Genomic DNA, 27,350 nt, shown 5'->3' with positions numbered 1-27,350 from the left:
AAGCATGAAGTAAGAAAGCACTATAGCATATGCATCTGTGAATAACTGAACTAAATTCATATAGAAAGCCCCCATAAAAAGTTGGTTTAGGGGCTGGGAAGGTGGCTCAGTGGTAGAGCGCTTGCCTTGCATGCCTGAGGCCCTGGGTTCGATTCCTCAGCACCACATAAGCAAAAAGAAAAAAGCTGGAAGTGGCGCTGTGGCTCAAGTGGTAGAGCGCTAGCCTTGAGCTGAAGAGCTGAGGGACAGCGCCCAGGCCCAGAGTTCAGGCCCCATGACCGGACCCAAAAAAAAAAAAAAAAAAAAAGTTGGTTTACCTTGCAAATGTATATTCCAAATATGTAATAGTCTTATTTTTAACTTTTAATAAAATACTTAAAAATGAAATAAAATTCCGTGAAATTCATAATATCTAAAACATTTGAGTTAAAATATCAAAAATAGTATGATACACAACAAAAATTAGTCTAATTAGACAAACTATACATTTCCTTACCTCAACATTTCTAATGGATTTGTTTCATGAACTTGGTTGCCACACCTTGGACAATCATTGCTATCTTCAAAGTGCTGGACAATGCAAGTCTTACAGACTAAAAAGAAATAAGATAATAGGTAAAATGTATCACTGAACTATCATTGATGCTTAACCCTTAACTGTAACCAGAAATAGTCTTAAAAATTATCGACTCTAGGTAGAATATTATTTCTTTGGGGTTTTTTTTTGCTTTAATTTTTTTTGTGTGTGAAAATACCATACAGAGGGGTTACAATTACATGGGCAAGATAATGAGTATATTTCTCATCAAACATTGCTGCCTCCTCCTTTGCTTCCCCTTTCCATCCCTTCCCATATCTCCCCCCTTCCCCTGGCACTCCCTCCCTCTCCCTCTCCAGAATACTATTTCTTAATCAGATTTGATATAACCTTAAAATTATGTTCAAATGAAACCAACTGAAATGAAAGCCTATTGCTATAATACAAAAATCATATACCATTTTACTTTATTAAATATCTTCACAAACTAAATATCACTACTCACACTCCTTTTGAGAAGCTGGAACATTTACACAAAAGGTGTTTTCTCATTTAAAGAAGTAGGACAGAAAAAAATAAACTTCGTTGAGTTACCTTTACTTTTTGCTGAGGATTTATTTGAACACAACATAAATGGTTCTTAATAAAACTTGGAAGGGCTGGAGGTGTAGCTCAGCCTCACTGAGAAGCACTTACCTCTCCTCTGGGAGTAAGGCACTGGGTTCAGTCCCCAGTGTGGGTGGGGAAAGGAGGGGGAAGAGAATTTTCAGTATGTTTGGGAGACTTTCAGGAGTGAGCAGGATGCTTCTGGGATAAAGTGGGAGTGACAGTGGAATTCCTCCTGGCCCTTTTGTACTCACAGGTAACATAATTGCACAAAAATGCATAATTCCACAAGGTAATGGTTATCTGGTTGGTACAAAAGTACAAGAGGTAGACTGGAAGAGTGACTGAGAAGCTGAAAGTAACATTTTCAACAAAGCTCACAAACACAGATAATGGAAATATGATTGGTGAATCTGGTGCCATAAACCCACACAACCCCACATTTTCTCGAAGTAACACTAATCTCTCTCGTTACAAATCTCTTTCATCTTTTACCTATTATCTATTATGCCAACTGTTTTGCTCCATTTTACATACACACAGCACTTAACTATAATTTCAACCCAAATTCCTATCCTGTTACCTCTTCCTTTTATTACTGTGTATAAACCCTCATTTTCTCTGTGTATAGATTGGCTACTCATCTCTTTCTATCACTGCATTCCACATTACTCCTCTTCCTCAACTCAAGCCCATACTATTTAAAACAAGTGAAAGTTTATCTAAACTGGTCAAGAGCAAATACTAGGTAGGATCCCTACCCATACCACCAAGAGTAGCTCTGAAAAGTCAAATGCATCTCATATATTGACCAGAGCAACAATGGCCAAGAAATCTAAAATTACCAGGTATGAAATTTTAGAATCATTGTATAGATATAGAAAATAACATCTTATCATTTCTTCTACTTATGGATGCAATGGTTCCATAAGATTTATTGCATGTCAGGCATTATACTAAGAGCTAGGAATGCACAGGTGCACTTCATTGTAGAACTTACGGTCTATCTAGGAGGGCAAGCAGATAATTTTAGTTAATGATAAATGACATTTTTATGCTATCCGAATTCCACAAAGTTAGAGACAAAGTCCTGGGGTCTAGCAGCTACTAGACAGAGTGGCCAGGGTAGGCCTCCCTAATATGGTGATGTAGGCAGGTGTTTTGTTGGATGAGTGCACTTCAATATAGCTATTTAGGATGAGACCCCCACTTTGCTATTTATTCTCCCAAAATTGTGGTAAACAATAGCACCTCAAAAAATCTGTTTAAAAGCATAAATGTGAAATTACCCTAGTGTTATCAAATGCCTATCACTCCTGCCTCCTTAATCTTTTAACCCCAAGAGGATTCGTAAATGCCCATTTCCTGCTGAGTGCTGGGGATATAACCAAGACCTTGCCCATCACATGCTAGGCAAGCACTCATCCTGGGTTCTCAAGCACCCTGGGTTATATCCCTGGTCATCTAAATGTCTTTGTAAAAGTCAAAATACATTTTTTGAGGAGTTGCCTTTTAAGGCAAGCTGAAGTAGAGAACGAAGAAGCTACTTCCTTTAGAAACTTGCTGGTATTTATTATTTTTTCTGGAGACACTAGATAAGTTTCTGAAATTTGGAAAGCTTGGAAGAGAGGCAAAAAAGGACAGAGAGAAGGGGCTTGACAAAGCCTGATCCTGACAGGTGCTCTGAGCCTTCTGGTTCAAAAGCTTTACTAAACTCACTGCATTCAGCAACCTCTAGTTGTCTACCAGCCTTGACCAAACAAAAAGGTACATGTCACGTCCCCAGCAAATCCTCATGTAGGGTCAGCTAAAGCACTAAGTGTAGGATCCAATCTTTTTAGGAGCAAAGGTCTAATTGAGGTTGCCTGGTGAAACAGATGTAAGGCTTAAGCATCCAAAGATAATATAGTTTTAAGAATAAAGCTTTAGTAATTATTACAGGCCAAAGAAGCACCACCACCTAGAAAAATGACAGATAATGCTAATCTATATTCTAGATCAAGTGTCATGCCTCATTCCTGTAATCCCAGACACCTGGGCAGAAGATATTAGAAGTATTACAGTTTGAAACCAGCCTGCACATAAGGTTAGTGAGACCCTCCCATCCCTTCCCATCCCATCCAACAAGCCACATGTAGCAGTACAAGCCTGAAGTCCCAGTTATTTGGAAAGCACAAGAAGGGGACTTGACCAGCTCCCGGCAGGAACAAGAGACCCTAACTAAAAATATATGTTTAAAAAGAGGCAGGGTAAGAATGATGGTATGACTCAAATGGTAGTGCCTGTTTACCAAGTATGAAGTCCTAAGTTCGAACCATAGTACTATAAAAATCACAGCAACATCTGATATACAGTATAGCATTTCACTTTTGAATATGAAAAAGAAAAGCTTTCTGTATGTCTGGTTACCTGCCTGTTCTGGAGAATGACAGTACAGTCTTAAATACAAGGTTTCTGATAAGAATTTATTTTTTTTTTAGGTCCAGTCATTGGGCCTGAACCCTGCGCCTGGGCGCTGTCCCTCAGTTCTTCAGCTCAAGGCTAGCGATCTATCACTTGAGCCACAGCGTCATTTCCGGGTATTTTCTTTTTGCTTATGTGGTGCTGAGGAATCGAACCCAGGGCCTCATTCATGCAAGGCAAGCGCTCTACCACTTAGCCACCTTCCCAGCCCTGATAAGAATTAGAGCTTCCCTATGACCCAGCAATCCCACTTTTGGGCATTTACCCAAATGATCACAAACAAGACCATACTAAAGCTACCAGCACTGACTATGTTTATTGCAGCATTATTTACCATAGCTAAGATATGGAACCAACCCAGATGCCCCTCAGTAGATGAATGGATCAAGAAAATGTGGTATATATACACAATGGAATTCTATGCCTCCATCAGAAAGAATGACATTGCCCCATTTGTTAGGAAATGGAAAGACTCGGAAAAAATTATATTAAGTGAAGTAAGCCAGGCCCAAAGAAACATAGGTCCCATGGTTTCCCTTATTTGCAATAACTAGTATATGTCTGAGTCAAGCAGAAAAGGTCAGATAAGTTGATGTTAGGGAAATGAATCCTAAGATATGTATCCAAATGTTTTTTTCTTTCATGCGACTGTTTCTAACACATTTATAAGATAATTTCTTTGTTGCTTTGTATGTCCCTCCCCCACAGTACAATCCCTGCTTTCACTGTATTTGATGTCAGTATAATTTGTGGAGAGGAAAGGAAAAAACAAATCATTTAAATAGGGATATAGGTGGACCCATTGTAACAATAAGATGTACAAGTCATTGTGTTGAAAATGAACTTTACAACTTTGGTGGGGGGGGGAGGTCTGGTGGGGGACAGGGGGAGGATGGGAAAGGGAAGGGAAGGGGAAAAAAAAGAAAAAGAAAAAAAGAATTTTTAAAAGTCTTTTTCAAAAGGTCAAAAACTAGCTTGTACTACTTCTTAATTTTTTTTTCTGTAGCATTGATGATTGAACTACAAATATGCAAAGTCTTGCATAAGCTAGGAAAGTGCTCTGCAACTTGAGTTATGTCCCTAGTTCCCTTCTGGAATTTTGTTTTTGAGACAGAGTCTTCTTGCTACCTTGGCCTAGGCTGGCCTCCCACTAAATCCTAGACCAGGCACTGGTGGCTCATATCTGCAATCCTAGTTATGCAGGAGATTGAGATTTGAGGATCAAGGCCCAGCCCAGGCAGACAAATCCGAGGCTTTTATCTACAATAAACTAGCAAGAAGCTGGAAGTAGAGGTGTGAAAATGGTGGAACTAAATTTATAACCATTTTTGAAAACAGAACAATTAAACCTATTCAAACTGTTTTAAGAAGCTGGGAGACAGGATGAAGGAGAGAGATGGAGGAATTAGTTTTGTTAAAATGTATTATATGTATGCATGAAAATGTCACAATTAACTCCCCTGACAACTAATATGTGCTAATTTAAAAAAAAACCAAAACCTTTTTCATCAATAGAAAACTGACCTTGAACACAGTTTAAGTCTTAGTTTATAATCTGAAATCTGTCCTTGTGGTACAGCAATCTAAAAAACATTAATAACACATCTCTAAATGTTCAACTGCTATACTGGTTAACTCAACTGGTCTCTGAATGATGTTAAAAATTCCTAGTGTATGGTTAGACTATGTATGGAAACAGACTAGAGTCTCCATTCTCATCAGTCCCTCTAGAGATAAAATACCACAGCCACATGAAACACCTGGTTCAGAAATAGAGTTAGGCTCTCCAACCACAGCCACAGTTGTGAAACCACTTATATAACCAGTGCTAACATTTATGTCAGACTAACCAAACATGAGCCTCTGGGCTGGGAGCTTTATACTATGGTCTGTTACTGGCCCTCTTTAGTAAAAGAAGAACACAAACTCAAGTGTACTGGATTTGAGAAGGCTGTGCACGGCCACCAGGCTATCAAGCAGAGATGGAATCCAGGCTTAAAATCTAAATCACTTTGCAACATACCTTAGAATGAAAAACATTAAGGCCCTTGTATCAAGATTTCACATATTGGGGCTGGGAAGGTGGCTCAGTGGTAGAACACTTGCCTTGCATGCCTGAGGTCCTGGGTTCAATTCCTCAGCACCACATAAGCAAAAAGAAAAAACCCGGAAGTGGCGCTGTGGCTCAAGTGGTAGAGCGCTAGCCTTGAGCTGAAGAGCTGAGGGACAGCGCCTAGGCCCAGAGTTCAGGCCCCACGACCGGACCCCCCCCCCCAAAAAAAATTCCACATATTGATTGTGATGCTAGAGACTGAGGCCCAAGGCCTCAACCAGGGAAGACAAATGCTCTGAGCTACACCTCCAGTGCAAGACTATCTTTAGCTGATTTTTATCTTTTGCTCATCACAAACTAAATGAGGTTTACTAAGTGAATTCCTTACTTCTTAGATCTGATCATGGTCATTATTCAAATTAGTAAGAGAAATGACCACTGTGTCATCTAAAGCAGTTTTTTCTCCAATTCAGAAAACAGGCATCACAATCACCAGTGAGTTTGTAAAGAACAGCTTTGCAGGTTCTCTCTACATCAATTAAATCACAATATCTGGAAGATTAGCACCAGGACTCTAACTCAGCAAAGTCCTTTTACTGATGTGGCAGAAAGATAACTGGGAAACATAGGCCAGGAGGAGGCCAGGAGTTGGTCAGAAACTATCTTTGTGGCTAGCACTTGTTAGATTGCTCCATTACAGGATTGGGATCTCTGCTAAAACATAATCAGAAGTCACTTAATTATTACCACCAGGAAATCAGTGTCACAGGATAAGATATAAGAAAAAGATGTGACCAATGTACCTATATAGCATATTTGCATGAGAAGCTACAGTAGTACAACATGGCTATTCCAGATAATCTGCCTGTATCTGAACCAAACTTTGCCATTAGGCATATTACTCATTCTATGTTCTATGTATAAGGGAGATAACAAAGGTATCTACCTTACAAGGTTCTTATGGAAATTAAGTGAGATAAGGCATGTGATAATTTGTCTGATATCTTCTAAGCACTCAGAAAGCATCAGCTATTATTATAAATTAGATTGCTAGTTGAGCATAAAATCAGCATAAGAAAAATCAACATAAAGTCCTGAATGGCATAGTTCTATGATTAGTTCGATACACCTATCTGAAAAAATAGTAGATAATCTTGTTAATGGAACTTGAAATGTTATCATTGTTGGTATTAATTCTATTAATTCTCTGCAGCAATTTCTATATCAATGATAGACTTGTAACTCAAGTATAATGTTTTGTTTCACCTCAGTGGGACTGCCTATCTTTGTGTATAGACACTTCTTTTCCTTAGTTGAAATGGAATTGGTGGATTTCTATCCAAAGTGACCAGTACTTCTCCATTAGGAATTCCTCCCTTCATCTTCAATCTAACTCCAATATTGTCCCACCAGTCTAAAAATTAGCTTATTGTCTCTTTCTGATCAGTGAATATACCTGTTCTGATGCACTATTATATATGGATTTGGTAGGTGCATGATCAAAGCATTATCCTACTTCAGTACTGTCAAGTTCTTGGGGGCCTCTTGGCAACAGGTGCAAGACCATCTGTTGTTGCCATCTTGGATGTATGGGCCCACCCTCACTTCTTATGTGTTACAGAAACAGAGCATCTCAACTGTGAAAGCTCAAAATAATCTACACAGAGTTCTCTTTTTGATAATTCTGATAATGCTGAAAATAAAACAATAGCAGTCTTTCACATGTCCTTTGCACCGGCATCCTTTAGTAATGCTGCCTACTAAGTGGCTAAGCATGACTTCCTTTGTTAAAGTCATCTAGTTGAGTTGGTTTTATCTGTCAACTTGGAAGCATGGTTTGTTTGGGGTTTTTTCCTCCTTTTTAAATCACTATGCATGACTTTTTGTTTTGCAGTACTGGGGTTTGAACTCAGGGTCTCTTGCTTGCTAGGTAGGTACAATCACTTGAGCCACATCCTCAGCTTCTTCTTGCTCTATTTTTCAGGTAAGTCCTCATGCTTTTGCCCAGAGCTAACATCCAGACAGTAATTGTTCTACTTAAGGATTTCTGCATAGTTCAAATCATAGGCCATGCCTGCTTTACTGGCTGACATTGAGACTGGGTCTCATTAATTTTTTGCCAGATAGATCTGTTTCTTCATTCATTAATTTTTTGCCAGATAGATCTGTTTCTTCATTTATGTTTGTATTTTTATTTTTTGCTATTCTGGAGACCAAACTCAGGGTCTTGCACATGCTCGGCAAGCCTTCCACCATGGAGTTATATCCCTAATCTTGAAATACCACTCTTGACAACATTCATTCTACATAATCATTCTATATCATTTCTGTTTTGAAAGCTTTACCTAGTAAGTTTTATAAGTAAGCTGTAATCATGTGCAAAAAGAAGAGGTAAGCTGGGCATGGGTGGCTCACGCCTGTAATCCTAGCTACTTAGGAGGCTGAGATCTGAGAATCACTGTTCAAAGCCAGACAAGGCAGAAAAGGCCATGAGACTCTTATCTCCAATAAACCACCAGAAAACCGGAAGTGGCACTGTGGCTCAAGTGGTAGAGTGCTAGCCTTGAGCTGAAGAGCTGAGGGGCAGCTCCCAGGTCCAGAGTTGAAGCCCCATGACTGACAAAAAAAGAAAAAAGAAAAGGCACTAGCTTCTTGTTTTTCATATATTATAAATATATTCCTAAATATGAAACTAATATTTATTTTTAAAATTCTAGAATAACTGTAATTTGCTTCTATGACTGTATTCTCTATTAGTGAAAATCTTGTCTTATGTTGTTAACATATGTTACAATAGAAAGCAGCATCATTTTTTATTGAGTAGAATGCTGAATAATAATTTTTATTTTCGCTTGGACAAATAGGCTGTGAAATGGACTGAGTAAGACAGAATCTGGGATTTAAGTATGGTCTGGGGAGATCATACTGGGCAGGCCAACAGGTCTTTTAAAGGCCCCTAGTGTGTTAATGTAGGAGGTGGTGGGAACTTGGAGATACAAAATGCAAAGTTGTGTGCAATTTTGTCACATATTTTATTTTGCTCATAGTGATATTCTTGTCCCATGCAAAAGTGAATACACCAATCTTTTTCCTTAAAAAATATATTGGGGCACCAATGGCTCATGCCTGTAATCCTAGCTAATCAGGAGCCTGAGTTCTGAGAATTGTGGTTCAAAGCCAGCCCAGGCAGAAAAGTTCGTAAAGACTCCTATCTCCAATTAATCACCAGAAAACCAGAAGTGGAGCTGTGGCTCAAAGTGGTAGAGTACCTAGCCTTGAGCAAAAAGAACTCAGGGACAGTGCCTAGGCCCTTAGTTCTAACCCTATGACCAACAAAAGTACTTGGGTTAGGACGAGTGGTTGGGGGGAAGGGAAGAGATGGGTGATTGATCTTGATCTCTTAAAAGTTTTACCTAAGAAGTTTGTTCCACAGGACCCATCCCTCCCTGCCTATGTGATTTGAGATATGTCTTTCTGATCCTACATATGTTTCAGCTGTGGTATGGAATTGTCTGCAGGCATCACTAAAGGCCAAACCCATGGGACCACTCCATCTTGAACTTTAAACCTCTAGGATGGTGGGCTAATGTCTTTCCTTTGTTAGTTGCCACTCTAACACATTTCATTGTAATATTGAAAAGCTGGAGTAAAATGTTCTTCTTTGGTCTTCCTAGCTTAAATATACTAGAATCTTGGCTAAATCCAAATTCTGCTTCCAAAGATTAAAGCTGGACATTGTAGAAGAAAAACATGCAACCATGGTGGTCTCTCACCTTAAATTCATGATCATGAACCTCATGAAGTGGGATTTTCATCTGCAAGGCAGTCATACTCAATGCCCCCAAGTCCATTATTCTCCTTGCCAGTACTTCTCCTCTCTCCTCCAACCCCCATCAAATCCTCCTCCATCCTCACTCTCCACTGAAGACCTCACTCGCTATTTTACTGAAAAAAGGAAAAAAGAAACAATACTGAATCAAAGAGAACTTGCACCAACACACCTATTTACCTGCCAGCATCTACACTTTGTGCTTCTTGTCTATGAAAGTTTTCAGAATTTTTATACCTATCTCAAGGCAATCTCTGCCTTGCCCACTATACTTCCTTACCATGACCTACCTAAGCACCTACTGAAGATTCTTTTTAGCATGCAAACATAATATCCTTAGTGTAAGAAAAACACATTGTGGACTTCACTTCCAAAGCATCAGTTACTCCATTACTTTCTTTTCCTTTGTAGTAAAATTCCTTGGAAGAGTCACCTATACTTCCTCACTGAAAATCCTTTCTTCCATTTTTTTAATCCTTTATTAAGGTTAAATGAAGGGTTCTAGTTAGCTCAGTGTAGAATATCTGTCTTTCATTTGTGAAGCTCTGGGTTCAATTCCTAGTATTATCACCTCTGCCACAAAAGAAAGCTAAATACTTATATAATCCTATCAACATGGTGAAAATTAGGGAATTAAAAATTTACCTCCTTCATCTATCCAGACATTCATTCCTGCTATTTCACTGAAACTGCTCTAACCAGAGCAAAGGAAGGGCCTGACATGGGTCTTCTACACTCAGACTTTCCAATAGCATATGAAGATATATTTATGGTTTCTCAGGCCAGAATCTTAACTTGACTCCTTTATCACCTTTTCATGATCCACAAACAACTCACTAGAAAATATAACTCTACTTTCAGGAAATGACAATTTTACCACCACAACCACCACCACCACCTTGGTGCAGCCATATTTACTGTGATGGACTCCTAACAGGGCTATTTTCAAGAGTAGTCTGTGTGGTTCTTTTTAAACATAAGTAAGACCACGCCATTCCTCTACTCAAAACTGTACTTGAGATGAGGCTTCATTTCTCTCAGCATTTAAGTCAAAATCCTAAAATGTTTCTGTAAGGCCTGTGCACTGTTTCATGGCTCATACCCATCCTCAATACTAACACTTCTCTGCCCTTTCCTTTACTCACTTCTGTACTGACATATGGACCTCCTTACCATTTCTGAACACATCAGACATATTCCTGCCTTCGTCTTCAACCTTAGTATTCCCTGTTCCCCAAACACTCTTCCCTCAGATGTCTGATAGGCTAACTCCTTAAGTCTTTGTTCAAATGTCACTCACAGAGAATTTTTAGGCTTCCTAAAAATTGTAGCACCTCACTGACTCTCCAATTCCCTTTGCCCAGCTTGATTTTCCCTCTTCCTACAGCATTTATCACCTTCAATTATTTGGCAAGACCAGGTCTCCAGTGCCTAGAACAGGACCTGAAAGAGGAAGTGCTCAGTAAATATTTATGGCTCCCTTTAGTATTCATAACAAGAGTTAGTAATTAAGTACATTTATTGATTACCTACTGTGTGTTGGGTACTCTGTTCTAGACACAATCTTGGAGGCTGGCAGGCTTGTTAAGAACAACAAGTCAGTAGAAGGGTATTGCTATAGGTCAGATGGAATAATACAGGGTCCTCAACCAAGGTAATAAAATGTGAGATGGAGGTAGTGAAAAGTGTTTGGACTGTGGAAGTTTGGGAGAAAGCACCAAGAAGATATGGCTACTACTAGAGTGGGAATGCTAAAAGGAGTCAAGTCAAAAAGCATAAACTGTTAGTTGAAGAGACACAAAAATTATGTCAGTCCAGAAGAGTGTTCTTGAATTTTAGTCTATCACAGAATCTGGAAGGCTTGTTAATCCAGATATCTGTCCTTCTCCCCAGATTCTGATTCAATAGGTCTACGATGAAGCCCAAGAATTTGTACTTCAATAAGTTCCCAGGTTCCCAGGCGATGCTGTTGCTGATGGATGCTACTAATCTGGCCACTGCAACTTGAGCAGCCTAAGACTTTTAAACACTAAATATCAGTCATAAGTTCTCTGTACCTTGATGAAGTTAGTTACAGTATTAGTATCTGTTCAAATAAAATAAATGGTAGTTCTTAAAATTTTGCCATTGTATGATTATTTCTACATACAACTACACAAAATCACCAATTTTAAAATCAATTATATTTAATAATTAACCCTTCTTTTTTGTATGTTAAAAAATAAAACAATGTTTTAAATTCATTTTTTAGTTAAGAGATAACTGTTATAATGTCTGAAAGGACTGAAGGAAGAAAGCTTTCCTTTCTTGAACCACAGAATTCATGTCTGTAAATAGTTTTTGTTTGTTTTTTTCTTTTTTGTTGGTTGTGGGGCTTGAACTCTAGTCTTGGGTGCTGTCCCTTAGCTCTTCAGCTCAAGGTGAGTGGTTTACCACTTGAGCCACGGTGCCACTTCCAACACATTTTTTTTTAAAGAAAAGAATTATCTTATTCCTAATGTGCCCTATTTACAAAGTTAAAGATCTAATATATTGCATTCATCACATCTAAGCTACAAAACAAATCTACTTTGTCCTTAGTTTACATGAAATCTTTCATTTTAAGTCAACCTATACAATTACTATCCTACACACTCTACATTAGCTTCAGAAAATTTCTCAAGACCTAGTACAATAGAAAAGGCATCTCTAAATCTAGGACCACAAGCCTAGCTTCTAGTCCCTAGAGTCTATCCTCTCCCATTCTAAGACACACAGAGACCTAAGTAGATTCTACGAGGCAGACTTTCTAAATTCATAGTTCTTACCCAACATTGTCTACATACATTTCACATTACCTACCACTGTTTGAATATTTGAAAAACACACAATAAAATAATTAATTAGCTATTCATTTATTCATGAATGTTTTTATTGAGTACTCCATACCAGATAGCAAACAAATTTATGTGGGAAACAAACCTGTAGCACATCTTGAAGGGGATGAGTTTTAAAGGCTGTGTAACTGCTAGCAGGGCCTACACGAAAAGAAACTCAGGCCAAGCAGAGTAAACAGTTGAACAAGTGTTTTCAGATGCATGTATTAAATGGTAGGGAAGGAAAGGATAGGCAGAAAACAATCACAGTGAAGTAGCTTTATATTAAGGGCAACAGAGTACCTTTAGGAAAGTTCTGGGTTATCTGAAAAGTGACAGTAATAAACACTATAAACTGTTTTTAATTACTGCCACTCTGATACACGTTAAAAATGTGCTGTTGTGGCTCAGGGAAAAGTAAATTGGTCCGGAAATAGTAATGGAGATAGAACTGGAGGAGCAGATGTGAGAAATACCAAAGAGAGAGACAAGACAGGACTTTATCAAGGTTTTGTTAATGAAGGTAAAGAAAAGTCATGATTTTCCATGGAGCAAATTTCTTGCTTGGACAACTGAGTGTTTGCATCCCATTCATTTATTTGTAAATATGTTGAGTTGCAGGTGTGTTCAAGACATCCAACTGGATATCCAGTAGGATTCTGAAGCCAATAAGGAAAGTCTAAGCCAGAAATAAAGATTTAGGAGATATCAGAATAGTATCAGAGTAGAAAAGTTCACATGAAGAAGAAAAAGATACTTCCAAATAAAATATATATTAAAATTTCTTGTGGTTTATAAGAAATATTCTTTGTTTTTGTTTTTTGGGTCCAGTCGTGGGGCTGAACTCTGAGCCTGGGCGCTGTCCCTCAGCTCTTCAGCTCAAGGCTAGCGCTCTACCACTTGAGCTACAGCACCACTTCCGGCTTTTTTCTTTTTGCTTATATAGTGGTGCTGAGGAATCGAACTCAGGGCCTCATGCATGCAAGGCAAGCGCTCTACCACTGAGCCACCTTCCCAGCCCTATAAGAAATATTCTTGATAGAGTGTAAGTTCCAAGTTTACATTATTTACCATTCAACTTTCGTTGACTAAAAAAGTACTTGACATGTAACTATTCCAAAGATAATTATCGTGAACATCTTTTCTTTAGATTAAAATTATTTCACCATGGTTAATATGGATTTAATTAATCAAACACTAAGTAATTATTTATAGATAAAATGTGTATTTTAATTTTAAAACTTTATTAAATGCCTTGGCTTGGATGTGGTTACTAGTAAGTGACATCTTAGTCGAGTTCAAGTGTGGCTTAATGACTCCTTTTTTTTTTTTTTTTGTATCTCCTTTCCAGAAGCCTAGAATATAGATGCTACACTATTTGTGCCTCCTCTTTCCTATTGATGAGCTTGGTTTGCCCCTTTCCCTTTCTCTCACATAACTAGAATGCTTTAGGCAGTCATCCTGCTCATTCTGTGGCCTTTTGTCCTACAGTCTTAGGTCAGTCAGGCAGTGTTAGCTCTAGAATTTCTATATTGAAGAATGAGATAGTGGCAGTATGTCTGACTAGAGGAGAGGTGTCTGTTGCTTTAGAATTTCAGAAACATTCTTTTGCATTCCACTCAAGTTAAATATTCTAACACTCAACTACTATTATATCACTGTTTTACTATGTTCATTACATTTATCAGCATTCACGTTTATATATCTCTTAGCCCTCTTAGTCTTTCTTCACTTAATCAGATAATTCAGGTCAGATTCCATGTCTACATTTTCTCATTAACAACCAGCTTCACTTACATGTTACTCACTTGAATAGTAGGAACAAGATCCATATTTATACACACACACACACACACACACACACACACATATGCTCACTCATTCTTACTTCATTCTTTATCTGTGGTTCTGTAAGACTGTCTTGGTATAATTATTTTAATATTCTTTTTATAAAGCTAAATCAAGATCTAGAAATAGCCAGGCACCAGTGGCTCATGCCTACAATCCTAGCTACTCAGGAGGCTGAGATCTTTGGACAGAGGTTTGAAACCAGCCAGGCAGGAAGGTCCAGGAGACTGTTATCTCCAATTAATCACCAGAAAACCAGAAGTGACACTGTGCCTCAAAGTGGTAGAGCACTAGAGTGCAAAAGCTCAGGCACTGCTCAGAGGCCCTGATTTCAAGTCCCATGGTAGACAAACTAATTTTTTTTTTTTTTTGTCGGTTGTGGGGTCTGAACTCTGGGCCTGGGCTCTGTCCCTCAGCTCTTCAGTTTAAGGCTAGTGCTCTACCACTTGAGCCACAGCACCACTTCTGGCTTTTTTTCTGCTTATGTGGTGCTGCGAAATCACACCCAGGGCCTCATGCATGCAAGGCAAGCAATCTACCACTGAGCCACTTTCCCAGCCCAAACAAAATAATTTTTAAAAAAAGATTTAGAAACACTATTGAGTACAACTGTATCATTTCTTAATCCCTGCCTTTCTCGACCATTTTGATTTTATACCCATTCCACATCATAGTAGCACTGTATCTGTCCTGCACTGTATGTGATAAAACAAGAAAAAAATCCAGAATATCACCCCACGTTAAAGAACCAACAAGACAGTAAAGGAATGCTGCTTTATATCATTTATGTTATCAATACAAAAAAGGTTGTACTTTGTAAGTGAATATTTTTCCTATAGCCTCAATATAAATAAAAACACAAAGTACATAGAAATCCAAGAACCTGAGAGTTGGGCTAAATACTTAAACCCAGCATTACTGTGGATTCTCTGCTGATGATAAGGGCCACATTTTTGATTTAGCATTTTATTTTAATCAGAGTTCTGCCACGTTCACTCTCTCTCAGTAAATGGTAAACAGGATTATGGTTATTAAAAGATAGATTTTCAGGCCAGAATAACTTGTGATAAATTGTCATTTACTTCTTTAAGCTTTAAATTGCTATTGAGAACATAAAAATTATCTTTTCTTATAAATAGACTGTATATACAGCTAGTATCTTTTGTTTCTTCCTTTAAAGAGGTGACACTTACTTTGGGATTTCAATTATTTTCCTTCAGAAGAACATATATAACATTTTTACTACACAGAAACTGTACTTTCATATCATCTTCCAGAGTTGGAAGTTTTTGATACAGATCCAAGTATCAGGATAATGCACAAATTTTAAAGCAGTAAAACAGAAAAGAATGTGGATCATGTCCAGGTACCATGGTTGGCATGATGGGTAATACAGAAGACTAGGCTTAAGTCTCCATCCTTTCACATTGGTTCTCTCCCACAAATATCTATAGTATAATCACTCTTCATCACCTCCATCTCACGTTTTATTATCTTGGTTGACAACCCTATACTCTTCTATCTGAGCTATAATGACAGCCTTCTAACTAACTTACTGTTCTTTAGGCCTGGCAAGTAGATTCCTACCTCAAAGGTATCTAGAACAGCACCCAACACACAGTAGGTAATCAATAAATGTGTGCTGAATGATGTTGATTAACCATTCACTTTAAATAATAACACAAGGCAATGAGACAGTAATCATTCAAAATGTTTCACAGTATTTCCCCATATATATATATATATATATATATATATATATATATATATATATATATATATATATATATCATTACTGGGATAGCTCTTCTGAAATATGTATGCCCAGACTTTCCCATAACACCTAGCATGTTTCCAGGTAGGATCCTAAGCACATGTATGTTTAAACAGCATTCCATGCAATTCTATTGTTTTTTAAAAGATTGTGGTAAAGCATATGTAACATAAATGTGTCCACTCTAACCACTTTCCATTCTACTTTGTACCCTAGTTTAAACTACTGGCACATAGTACATCACTTCTGCTTAGGGAGAGTAACTGAAAAATTTACAAAACAAATAAAAACTCCATGTTGTATTAGAATGATCATGGGTTTTGGTGGTAACTTGTTATCATTTGTTAGATAGGAGATGAGAACAGAGTTACTCAAACTCTTAAGTTTCCATACACATAAAATGAAGATGATTTTTATACCTATCTCCTATATCCACTGTAAATTACTTAAAAGATTTATTATCTAACTAAAATGAAGTCAAGCAAATAAAGATTCTACATTGTTGCACGTAGCAGTCAATAAACTTCAGCCTACTGGAATTACTTTCATTGAAATAATATAAAGGTGGGAAACGTAAAAAGTCTGTGTAATTCTGACATAGAGGCTAGAAAAATGTCTCCTCCATTTCCAATGTGGCAGGTAAGAATGAAATTTGTTAGGTGTTGCTTAGATATGAGCATTCTTCAGAATCCTGGCAGGCTCCTTTAAAAGACAGACTCCTGAGCCCACTGGAGTATCACATTCAGTAAGTCTAGGGTGGAACTGATAATCTTCATTCTAACAAGTTTCCAGAAGATGTCAGAAGCTGATGCTGTTTGGGAGTTATCAGTGAGGTAAAGAAAGTATACACATCCTTTGTAACAAAGCCTCTGAGCCCATTAATTCCTTCAGTATGAAAAGTTAAAATAAGAAACCATAAATAGCTCACTTTTTACAAAAGTTATACCAGTAACTTGCTTTTAAAGAGTTTTTTTTAATTTTACAATTTGATTTTTTTAAATCAACTATGTATTAAGCTTTGAGTAATAGTGAAGTTTCATGCTATTGCTGTTCCAATGAAAAATGCTCTAAAAATTAATTCGAAGATAAGGTTGATTCTTCTTAAAATATTCTTTGTATTTTTGTGTGTGCCACTACTGGGGCCAGAACTCAGGGCCTGGGTGCTTATCCCTTAGCTTTTACACTCAAGGCTGGCACTCTACCACTTGAGTCACAGTTTGAACACTGGATTTTTGGTGGTTAGTTGGAGATTAAAAAGTCCCACAGACTTTCCTTCCTAAGTAGCTAGGATTACAGGTGTGAGCCACTGGCACCTGGCAGAATACTCTGTTTCAGTTAAAATCTAGATAAAAAATGAGACATGACAATTTAAAGAAATAAATGGAGGTACAATTTTTGCTGAGTAGGTGGCATACAAGAGTACTAAACAGAGTACTTACAGGTGTGGAGGCATTCTGTCACTGTGGTTGGCTTGATAAGATACCCTTTGCAGATATAGCAGGTAATGTAAGGATTGAAATCTTTCACCAAGTGTTTCCTTTGGGTAGCCATTCGAGGTTAACTGGCTTTAATAGTTCAGGCAAAGAGTGGTAGGTATTAAGTGGATGAAAGTCTGGTCCCAGGAGACGATGTCGTGTTCCCAATAGGATGTCTTGAGGCATGAGAACTAACATCCAGATTTATCATGAGATCAAGGATCATCACTTCTTTGGCTGGTTCTGCTCTTCCATATCTGTTCCACAAACCTTTTTTTTAAAAAAAAAAATGAGAGAAAAAGTGTCAAATTCTTCATTATGTATGGCCAAAATTGGGTGAATAAAACATATATTTTACTGTATAATTAACTCAGAATAATGACAAATTCATCCAATCCTGGAGCCTTAACAATCGGTTCCACACTAAAGATAGGCCAGAGCTATCAATTTCAGTTTGATCTCTTTACTAATAATGTTAAAAATAGTTAAAAATGCATTATTAGTAAAGAGATCAATCTCCTTGATTGCTCTATTAGGAATTCCTTCCAACAAAAGTTAAAAAAATTGAAAACTTTCCTTCCTATCTAAACGTCCCTATTTCTGTTCTGTACTCTAATAGTTAATAGTTAAATCAAGATTTTTTTTCTATTACATGCATATTACCTCACCACTTACAACCCAGGTTTGTTTTCAAAGAGTGTCAGTGTCTCCTCCTTACAAACAGAAAACCTTTTTAAGTTTGTCAGCTGTCACATAAGTTAACGACTCTACACAGAGAATGACCTTAACACATCTTTCTGGAAGGAAATTGGGGGAATCGCTGTCCTCTTATCATTAGCTCTCATACTCAGGAAGCCCCTCCTCTCCTATGGCAGCAACATACCCATCCTCAGAACCCTCCTCCAATGCTATCCTCTATACCCTGTTCCTCCTTCTATAGCTTTGCACTGTATTACGTTTTTTTTCATTTTGATTTATAGTTATATCCATTCTTAATCTCCACTATTAGAATGAAAAATGCTCAATAGAAACTGGTCATATTTAGTAGATATATAATCTAGGCAGTGTTATCCTCTTCTGTATCTTTTTCCCCCCGTCTTTTAAAACTGCAAAATGAAAAAGCCAGCTCCTACAGTGGTGAGGATTAACTGAGAATATACACACAAGGCTAGCACACAATAACACTGGATAAATGTCATCATTTTCTCACAACTTTTAACACAGGACACACACCTATGTATATACATACACATACACATATACATGTACACACGTTTCTAGAGTTTCTTACAAAGGAGGTTTCCTGTCAGAAAACAGCATGAAAGAAATCGCTGATCTCCCCAAGTTCACTCTACAAACAGACACTACTCCTCTCCGTTGGAGCGATGAACTCTTGAGCGAGTTTAAAGTAACCGGAAAAGTAAAAGGCGTCATTCCATCAGCACACGCTCACTGTGATCGGCTCTGCGGGTAAACCTCTACCGTGCTGAGGAGAAGGAACCGGGAGGTCGGGGCCCTGGGTTCTGCCTGACCTTCAGGGAAGCAACTTGCTAGGGCTCCCGACTCCCCTGACTGTCCTGAGGGCTTGCCAGGAAGCTCCCGAGTAGGAGCAAGTCCCCGGGAAGAGGAAGAGGCAGGGTCCGCCCAGGCTGTGCTCAGACTCCGGGGCAGAGCGCGACGGGGTCACCCAGCCGGCGAGGGAACTTTTCTGGGTGCACCGATCGATCCTCCCGCTCGCCGGCTCCGCAGGTGCCCGGCCCGCGGCCCCGGGAATCCCAGCTCGGGCCCGGCGGGAGCCGGCCGCCCCTCTCCCTTGGCCGAAGCCCCCAGGGCCCGTCTCCGAAGCGCGCTGGGTCTAACTCCGGGCGGGTGGGGCCCCCAGCAGGTGCGGAGGTGCGGCTCCCGCCCACGGAGCACATTTGGGCGGGGAGCTCGGGCCCCCGAGTCCCGGACCCTCCCCGGCCCTCCCGGTACCTACCCAGCGGCTACAACCGCCGCTCCTAGCCCGCCAGCGCTCCGGCCGCCCAAGGAAGGAAAGTGAAAGAGAAACAGCGCCCGCCGCGGCCTGGCCGGTCCCCGAGCCCCGTCCGCCCTCGTCCGCCCTCCCCCGGCCGGCGGGAGCACGCCGCTCAGCTCCGCTCCGCAGGGCCACTGGGCTCGGCCCGATAGGGCGCGCCGGGCCTCGGGGCCCAGGGCCGGTGCCGCCTCCAAGGGCAACTCCACCCCCTTCAAAACGGCCAGCCCTGAGGAAGGGAGGCCCCGCCCAGCGCAGGCCACACCCACAGGCCCCGCCCGCAGGCCGCGCCCCGCCCCGCCTCGCCCCGCCCCCCCAGCTTCTCGCAGGTGCCCTGGCCACCCAGTTGCTACTTCTCTGAGACTTGTACGTTTGGTCAAATTTTATCTCAGTTCTTATCCAAGTCTCCTCCTCCTCCTCATTTTTTTCATCACAATAACCGGTATGTTTTTCCAGGCAATGGTCAGTGTGGAGACTGAGTCACCCTATAAACTTTTCTTCTGCATCTTTCTCCAATCAGTCCCCACCCAGCAGCAAATATCCCTTGAATTATACTGAATTAAAAACAAAACACCCCCAAACCACTAGCTAACTTGTTGCTGTAGGGTGGGTCCGGTGATCAAGATCATTGCCAACTAAAATTAAATAGGAATATTGTGGGGATAGGGTTGATGGGGAGAGGCTCAAAACAAAGCAACACCAACGTACTCTTTCTAGTGGACTGTGAGTTTGACAAGGGACCACACACTGCAAAAAGACTCAATTTAAAGACCTGCATCAAGGAGTTCACATTTAATCCTAGACTACTATGTTCTACAAACAAATTTCTACTACTACCATGACTTTGCAAAATAACAAATTAGACCTGGTTTTTACTTCTTAGAAGATCGCAATCTAGTAATCAATGTAGTCTTTGCTAATGAAACACAAAAGGAGCATTCAAAAAAAAAGTTGCTAAGGGTGGCTATAGAATTCAGTTAATACAAAGTATTTGCTTTTCCTCATACTGATAGAAGTCACCTTCTTGCTAGTGACAGATTGTGAAGATAAGTCTAGTGGTAAGTTAACAAAACTAACTACCATTGCATTCATGGTGGCTGCATCTGCAGTGGTATCCAGGGATATATTACAAAATTAAAAGGTACCAAAAGTAGATCAAAAGTTTTAAAAACTATCCATTTTATAATTAAGCTTATGTAAAGTAGACATAGTAAAACATATCAATTTAACATCACATTTTCTAAAACAGCTTTAAATGATCATATTTTATAGCCCCTTTAAGAACCATTTTGCAATATTATTATATATGTTAATTTTCAAGCTGGGATTAACTTCCATAAGACAGCAATCACGATAAGTAAAAGGAAACAAGTTAAATAACTTTTATAGTAGAAGGAGATATCATGTTTTTTCACTATCTACATGAAAAGACATTAAGAGTTATTTTACATGTGACGAGAGCCAATTTCTGGTGTACTTAAAACATGCAATGGAGATCTTATTTTATACACTGCAACACATACAAAATAAAATGACTCAGTATGTTTCTATTTAGTGTCTGAACCCATTTGAACTGCATTTTTAAAGAATAACAGTTCATGAAATTGAAGAGGGAATGAATGTTATTGGTAATCAATGGTAGGTGTAGGAATGACAGGAGAGCAGATATTAGGACATAAGTTTTTATGGAGAGAAGGAGCATAAATATGCTATAGAGCAGTACCTGAGACTGAAGATGAAGGTGTTGTTGCCGAAATGAACTGTGTGTATATACATATGTACGTATGTACGCATGTATGTACAGACATACATGTGTATGTACATGTCCTTTGTGTTGTTGACTACAGGCAGTGTAGTTTGTCATGAAATGTTCTGTGACATTTCCTCTTCAGCCACCACTTTACTTCTTCTACTTCAAAAATAAAAATGCATGTGCGTACACATAAAAGATAATTCATAAAAACCTCAAACATTTGTTCAATTAAGAAAAAAATGCTCGACGAGAAATGTATTCATTACCTTACTGATATAACTGTAACCTCTCTGTACAGCATCTTTACAATAAATAAAAATTAAAAAACATTTTAAAAAAGAAAATAACAAAAGCAAGAGGGAGGAAATACAGGACAACTTCCCTGAGTTATGTCTCTGTCTTAAGTATTCAGGCATGGAACTTTCAGCTACTCCTTCTCTCTCCCTCTTCCTCTCTTCTCCCCTCCCCCAATCTTCCTCCCTTTATGGAGGTTGCTCCTCTATCCCTTGTTTCTGCTAATTAGGGCAAGAAATAAACCTCAGAAGTCTCAATATGAAGGGTGGCTCTGAAAACATACCTCAAGTATAGTGGCACTTTGAAGCAAGCAAAATCTTGAATAACTAGATGTAGAAGACCAGGTAAAAGGAAAAGGCAGGGTGAAAGAAACATAGCTGGAGTCCCATTAGCAATTACCTGTCTTAGCCTTTGCATTTACAGATGCAGAAACCAAGACTCTGTGAATAGCAAATTCCTAATCAGAGCTGAATTTGGCAGAACCAACATCAAAGCAAACATTTCAGTTCAGTTTAATTTACACCTGTCATGATAACTCAAGTGTGCACATTTAAGAGAGGTCTAGTAAAATGAAACAAAACAGGGTAGCTTTTAAACAAAAACAAACTGAGAAGGGGAGAAAAGGGAGAGAATAGATGAAGGTAGGGGATGACTGGATGGTACTTAGATGTGATAGTCACTAGTGATTTCCCTTTCATTTGATTGTTAGCCCAGATACTCTTCCAAGGAACTAGAAATAGTTCTTAATGGGAACTATTCAGAGTTATCTGCATATCTAGCCAATGCTTTCATTATTTTATGTTTTAGTCTAGATTTTTTATTTCAGTCAAGGCTGGACAATTGATGGGTAATTCTTTTTTTTTTTTTAATGTGGTGCTGAGGAATCGAACCCAGGGCCTTGAGCATGCAAGGCAGGTACTCTACCACTGAGCCACCTTCCCAGCCCTTGATGGGTAATTCTTATATTGAAAAGTTCACTTTCCTTCCTTAATAAATGTATCATCGATTAATTGGCTTTAATGGTATAACTTACTTGTAAAATAGGGTGTGTTTATATTTCCAAGAAATGTTGAATAAGACGGTTTTGTATGATAAATAATTTTATATACCAAAATATGCCGATTAATCCTTTAAAATGGAGTATCTTTTCTTTTTTGCCAGTAGCTGGGTTTGAACCCAGAGCCTTGATTACCTTGCTTGGCTGTGACTTTATCAGTTGATCTCACTGCCAGCCTAAGATTTTGCTGCTTATCTTGAAGATGGTCCCACGGATTTTTCTGTCTAGGCTGGCTTTGAATCATCATATCCTGAGTAGCTAGGAAGACAGGCATAAATCCCTCACATGGAAGAGCTTTATCAGATAAACTATCCTCCATAATGGAAAAGTCTCCTTACAAAGATAACAGAAAAATAGTTGAATTTAACATATGTGTCCTACTATACTTGTGTTTTTATTTATTTTTTATTGTGAAAATACCGTACAGAGGGGCTACAAGTACATGGGCAAGGTAATGAGTACATTTCTTATCATTTCTTTATAAGCATATATATTATAACTCAAAATCAGTGCCTGCCTGAGCTCAAAGATGGTGGGATTGAGGAGGGAGTAGAGAACTGAAGGTTCCATTACCTTCGATCTGTATCTCTATTTCTCTGACTGTACCCATCTCCTACAATCTGGTAATTCAAGGACTTCCTCTTCTACATGTTTCTTGAGTGTTCAGATCACTATCATCTCTACTCTTCATTACTCACTGGACTGTTAAGTAGTCTCTTTTCTGCCAAACCATCCCCCATAGCACAATACGAGGACTCTTTCCAACTATAATTTGGACCATGCTGTTTTCCAGGTTTGGTTTCCTGGTTGATTATGCTGTTTATTAGTTTGTTTGTCTGATTTTTAAAGGAAAACTATTGTTCTTAAGATAAAGCCCAAAAACTTAATAAGGCCATTACAGATCCTGTCAATTCTATATAGCTACTTATTTGAACTCCACAATCTAGTTATTAAAACAACAACAACAACAATCCAAAAAACACCTCACTACCCTCTAGAGAGATAGAAGTGTCTTCTTTCAAATGGATATCCAGGTCAAATACTCTCATACTTCCCTATTCAGGCTAAATCTAGTCAACCTTTATTATTCTCTGGTATCAGCTGACTCAAAGGTCAGCTCCTTAGATACGTCAAACTTGCTAAGGAGCATTCTCTTTAGCTACAAACCACATACGTACATAACAAGTTCTTGTTCTCTAGAGCATCTGTATCTTAAGAGTCTCTGATTTAATAGTCTGAACTTCCTTCTAGAATGTAAACCCAGTGGATCTACCATCTGACTATGCACCCCTAGTGAAGCTGACAGCAAACGGTAAACGTATGAATAAATATTTACTGAATAACTGCACAAGACAGATCCGGAATATTCTTTCTTGTATTTCTTTTTGGAAGCATCTTTACAAAAGATATGTAAAAGTATAATCTCCGGTCCTCTAGGACTATTAATTAAAATCACTCCAGGGAGTAGAGACTTATCCACAAGAAACAATTTTAGAGAAATATGCCAACTTTATTAATAAACTATTAAATAGAGCATGGTTAAGTGGCTAGAACTCCAATTGAAAGAAGCATTATAGGCAGCAAACAAAAAAAAAGAAATTAGGCCTATGTACCTTCCCTGCCAGTTACAAAGACTACAAGACACAATCTCCAAACTAGAAAGCCAGAATGAGGGAGACATTAAGTCAATATACTACCAATGAAGACAGAAAAAGAGATTAAGTATAGGGACAGGTTAGTCTGAGTAAGATGGAACTAGATAAATATTTCTAAGTGCTTTATACAACGTATTATGCTAAAAAGAAGAAACAACTTATTTCTCCTTTAAATAGCAGAAGAAACTAACCAGGTTTTCTTTACTATCATGCTACTGGCTAGCTGGAGCCAATTCCCACCATACTAGAATAACAAAAGAATGGAATTCCAACAGGCACAAAGTATAAGGGAGAGCTGGATATATTTCAATTATAAGACTATGATATTTCAAAACATATTTACAAAACTATAACTTGTTTTGGAGGGTCAGATTAAATTCTCAAGGATCATACATTAAGCAAATGGCTTCAAGGCAAAAACCAAGAAGAATCCATCAAATCTGAATGTAAATCACTCTAAGTTAGGAGCCATTGTGAAACTTTAAAGACATAAAAAACTAAATACCAGAGGAAAAAAATTGGAGAAAATGTCCTGATTTTATAGATAGTTGAGTTTCAGAAGAAAAGGTATCAGGTCTAGAGCCAGAAGGATAGGGGAAAAACATAGGAGGAGGTAACAATGCTTGATAGGAAATATACTCATTACCTTGCTCATGTAACTGTAACTCCTCTGTACAGCATTTTTTATAATAAAAAACATATTTAAAAAAAAAACTGGTTTTGGCAGGGCAAATAATTACATCTCCCTCAGATTTGTTTTTCTCCAATAAAAATGGACATTATATTGTCATCTTAACCAGGAGTCTACAGGGAAATTTTTTCTATATACTTTTTTTTGGGGGGAGGGGGGGTCTGGTCGTGGGCCTGAACTCTGGGCCTGGGCGCTGTCCCTCAGCTCTTCAGCTCAAGGCTAGCGCTCTACCACTTGAGCCACAGCGCCACTTCCGGCTTTTTTCCTTTTTGCTTATGTGGTGCTGGAGAATCAAACCCAGGGCCTCATGCATGCAAGGCAAGTGCTCTACCACTGAGCCACCTTCCCAGCCCCTTTTCTATATACTTACATGTTATAATAATCATGTAGTGAGATAACAGGTGAGAATTTTCTTTTTTAAATTTGAGATTGAGGATTGAATAAAAAGGGCCTCAAAACATGATCATTCTGTTTCCAACTCCTTGGTAGCTGGCATTTCTACTCCTAATACAAGAAATGTCTTTCAAATTGTAAGCTATGAAGCACTGTAAGAAATGTTAAAGTATAGTAGTAATTTTGAAAATACCAGACATTGAATAGTAGTACCTAGCAATGCTATTACAAAGGTTCAACAAATGTTTGGATGATGCAATATAGTCAAAGAATGTTTGTGGAATGAATACTTGGAACTAAAGTAATGAAATCAATACAAACTAAAAATGCAATGGTCAGAAATTCTTTTTCCTCTGATGTCCATATTTAGCATACCCCAAATTTCAAAATAAAGGGGGAAACCTAGATATTTTGCTAAATCCAAAGAAAACTAGTTCTTATATTAAAAAATTAAGTAGGAGTAGTGAAATTGAAGTAGTATATAATGACTATTAAATCCCCTTTAATGAGGGGGTAACAGAATTTTTTTCATTAAAATATAAGTTCTCCATGCTGGATCATAATTAATGAGCCTTCAGTTGAGTTATCTGTTCCCAGATCTACCAGGAATTGCATCTTCCTTAGTCCTTAGGAAGAAAGAACAAGGAAGGACATAAGGTTTTAGTTATGAGTTGACACTGTAGTAGTGTAATTACGGTAATTCCTTGCTGGCTGACAGGTGGAGAAATAAAGGGAGGAAGCTGACAGAGCACTAGGAGAGGATAAGACCTTTTCCCTTCTATTCTCAATTCTAATTTGAGCCTCCTCACAAAAGAAAAAAATTGAAAATAAAAAGGTAAACTACTGAACTCATTCTATCTTCAACTATTTAAAGAGGTAATCTGACTTTTTCCCAGGTTTGTGGCAAACCGAAGAGAAAACTGGCTTCAATGAAAGCCAGGAGACATTAACTAGAAATACTAATTCTTGACCTTGAGGGTAATAAGCTTTACACAAGTCTCAGAAGCTGTGATAACTGGCCCTCCACACTTCAAGTGGAAAGAAACTGCATCTGTATTCAAGCTTACTTCTGTTGGAAAGGGGTTATCTCAGCTGACTGGAAAAGATCCTTCCAATTATAAAATATCTGACACCTGATGGATGAGAAAGCGATAAAAGTACTATCATTAAAGCATCTTAAGTTAGATAACAGAAGAAAATATAAGATGGATGTACAGAAAAGCATTAACAGCATAAAGTACACAAGGGACAACTTTGGTCCTCACTGTTAACTACTAGAATTGAATCTAAAACATAACAGATTCTGGTTCAATTTTTGTTGAATGGATGAAGGAGCGAGTGAACACGTAAATATATGATGTCTGTCTTTCTACTCAAGGCTGCTCATATTCAAATATGGACATAATCCCTACTGGCTTCATGTTCTGGTGCAAGCAACCAAACTCTACCTTGGGTTTCTCAACATGGCTATAGTAAAAGTACATATCACATCAACATGTTTAATGATGATTAAATGAGATAACCTAACTAATATTCACTGCATATTAGAGCAACAGATGCTTGCTGAATTAACGTTAAGAATCTCTTATCTATACTGTTCCATAGTATTTAGACAAAAATGACAATGAAACATTAGGACATAACTTAAGGCCTCATGATAAACAAATAATTACATCAAATACCTTCATACAACTACTTGTTTGCTTTATGCCTTAGACAAAAGCTAATTATCTAACTCTGCTTCAAGGTATCTCTTTTTTACCCTATAGGAATTTGAAAATAAGGTTGTTTTCTATGAGGCAAATGAGTGAAATATGAAAGCAATGGATTAAGTTAGTGATGTCAAGGTGAAATTAGAGAATAGTTGTTCACAGAACTCAAAGAGTTTTACAAACATTCAAAACTCCAATGGAATGACTTGGGTTTAGTTTAGGTAGGCAGGAGTGGCAGAAACATGGTATACTTAGTAAACCTAGCCATAATCAATTATATCTACTCTGTCTGGAAAAAGTTTATGTAAACAGAAAAAGAATGATTAGTATGGAGTACAAA

General features: G+C 38.4%; 1 protein-coding gene across 5 annotated transcripts in view; it reads right to left on the bottom strand.

The window, feature by feature from the left end:
- Pcgf5 (polycomb group ring finger 5) overlaps nt 1-27,350 on the bottom strand; it is a 99,563-nt gene that overhangs the window by 32,582 nt on the left and 39,631 nt on the right. For 2 of the 5 annotated variants that reach the window (XM_070021179.1, XM_070021180.1), the window contains 2 exons: nt 17,406-17,711; nt 497-593 (listed from right to left, as the gene is read on the bottom strand). In XM_070021179.1, coding sequence (XP_069877280.1) covers nt 497-593; nt 17,406-17,517 — 209 coding nt within the window. In that variant the 5' untranslated portion in view covers nt 17,518-17,711. Of the gene's footprint in view, nt 1-496; nt 594-17,405; nt 17,712-19,419; nt 19,656-27,350 lie in introns of those variants that run through there. The other 3 variants (XM_070021181.1, XM_070021178.1, XM_070021182.1) reach the window with 3 other exon arrangements.

This window comes from Dipodomys merriami, unplaced genomic scaffold (genome assembly GCF_024711535.1).
Source record: "Dipodomys merriami isolate MVZ:Mamm:240054 unplaced genomic scaffold, mDipMer1.0.p SCAF_14, whole genome shotgun sequence".
NCBI classification, from domain to species: Eukaryota; Metazoa; Chordata; class Mammalia; order Rodentia; family Heteromyidae; genus Dipodomys; species Dipodomys merriami.
This window is presented reverse-complemented; position numbering and strand designations above follow the sequence as displayed.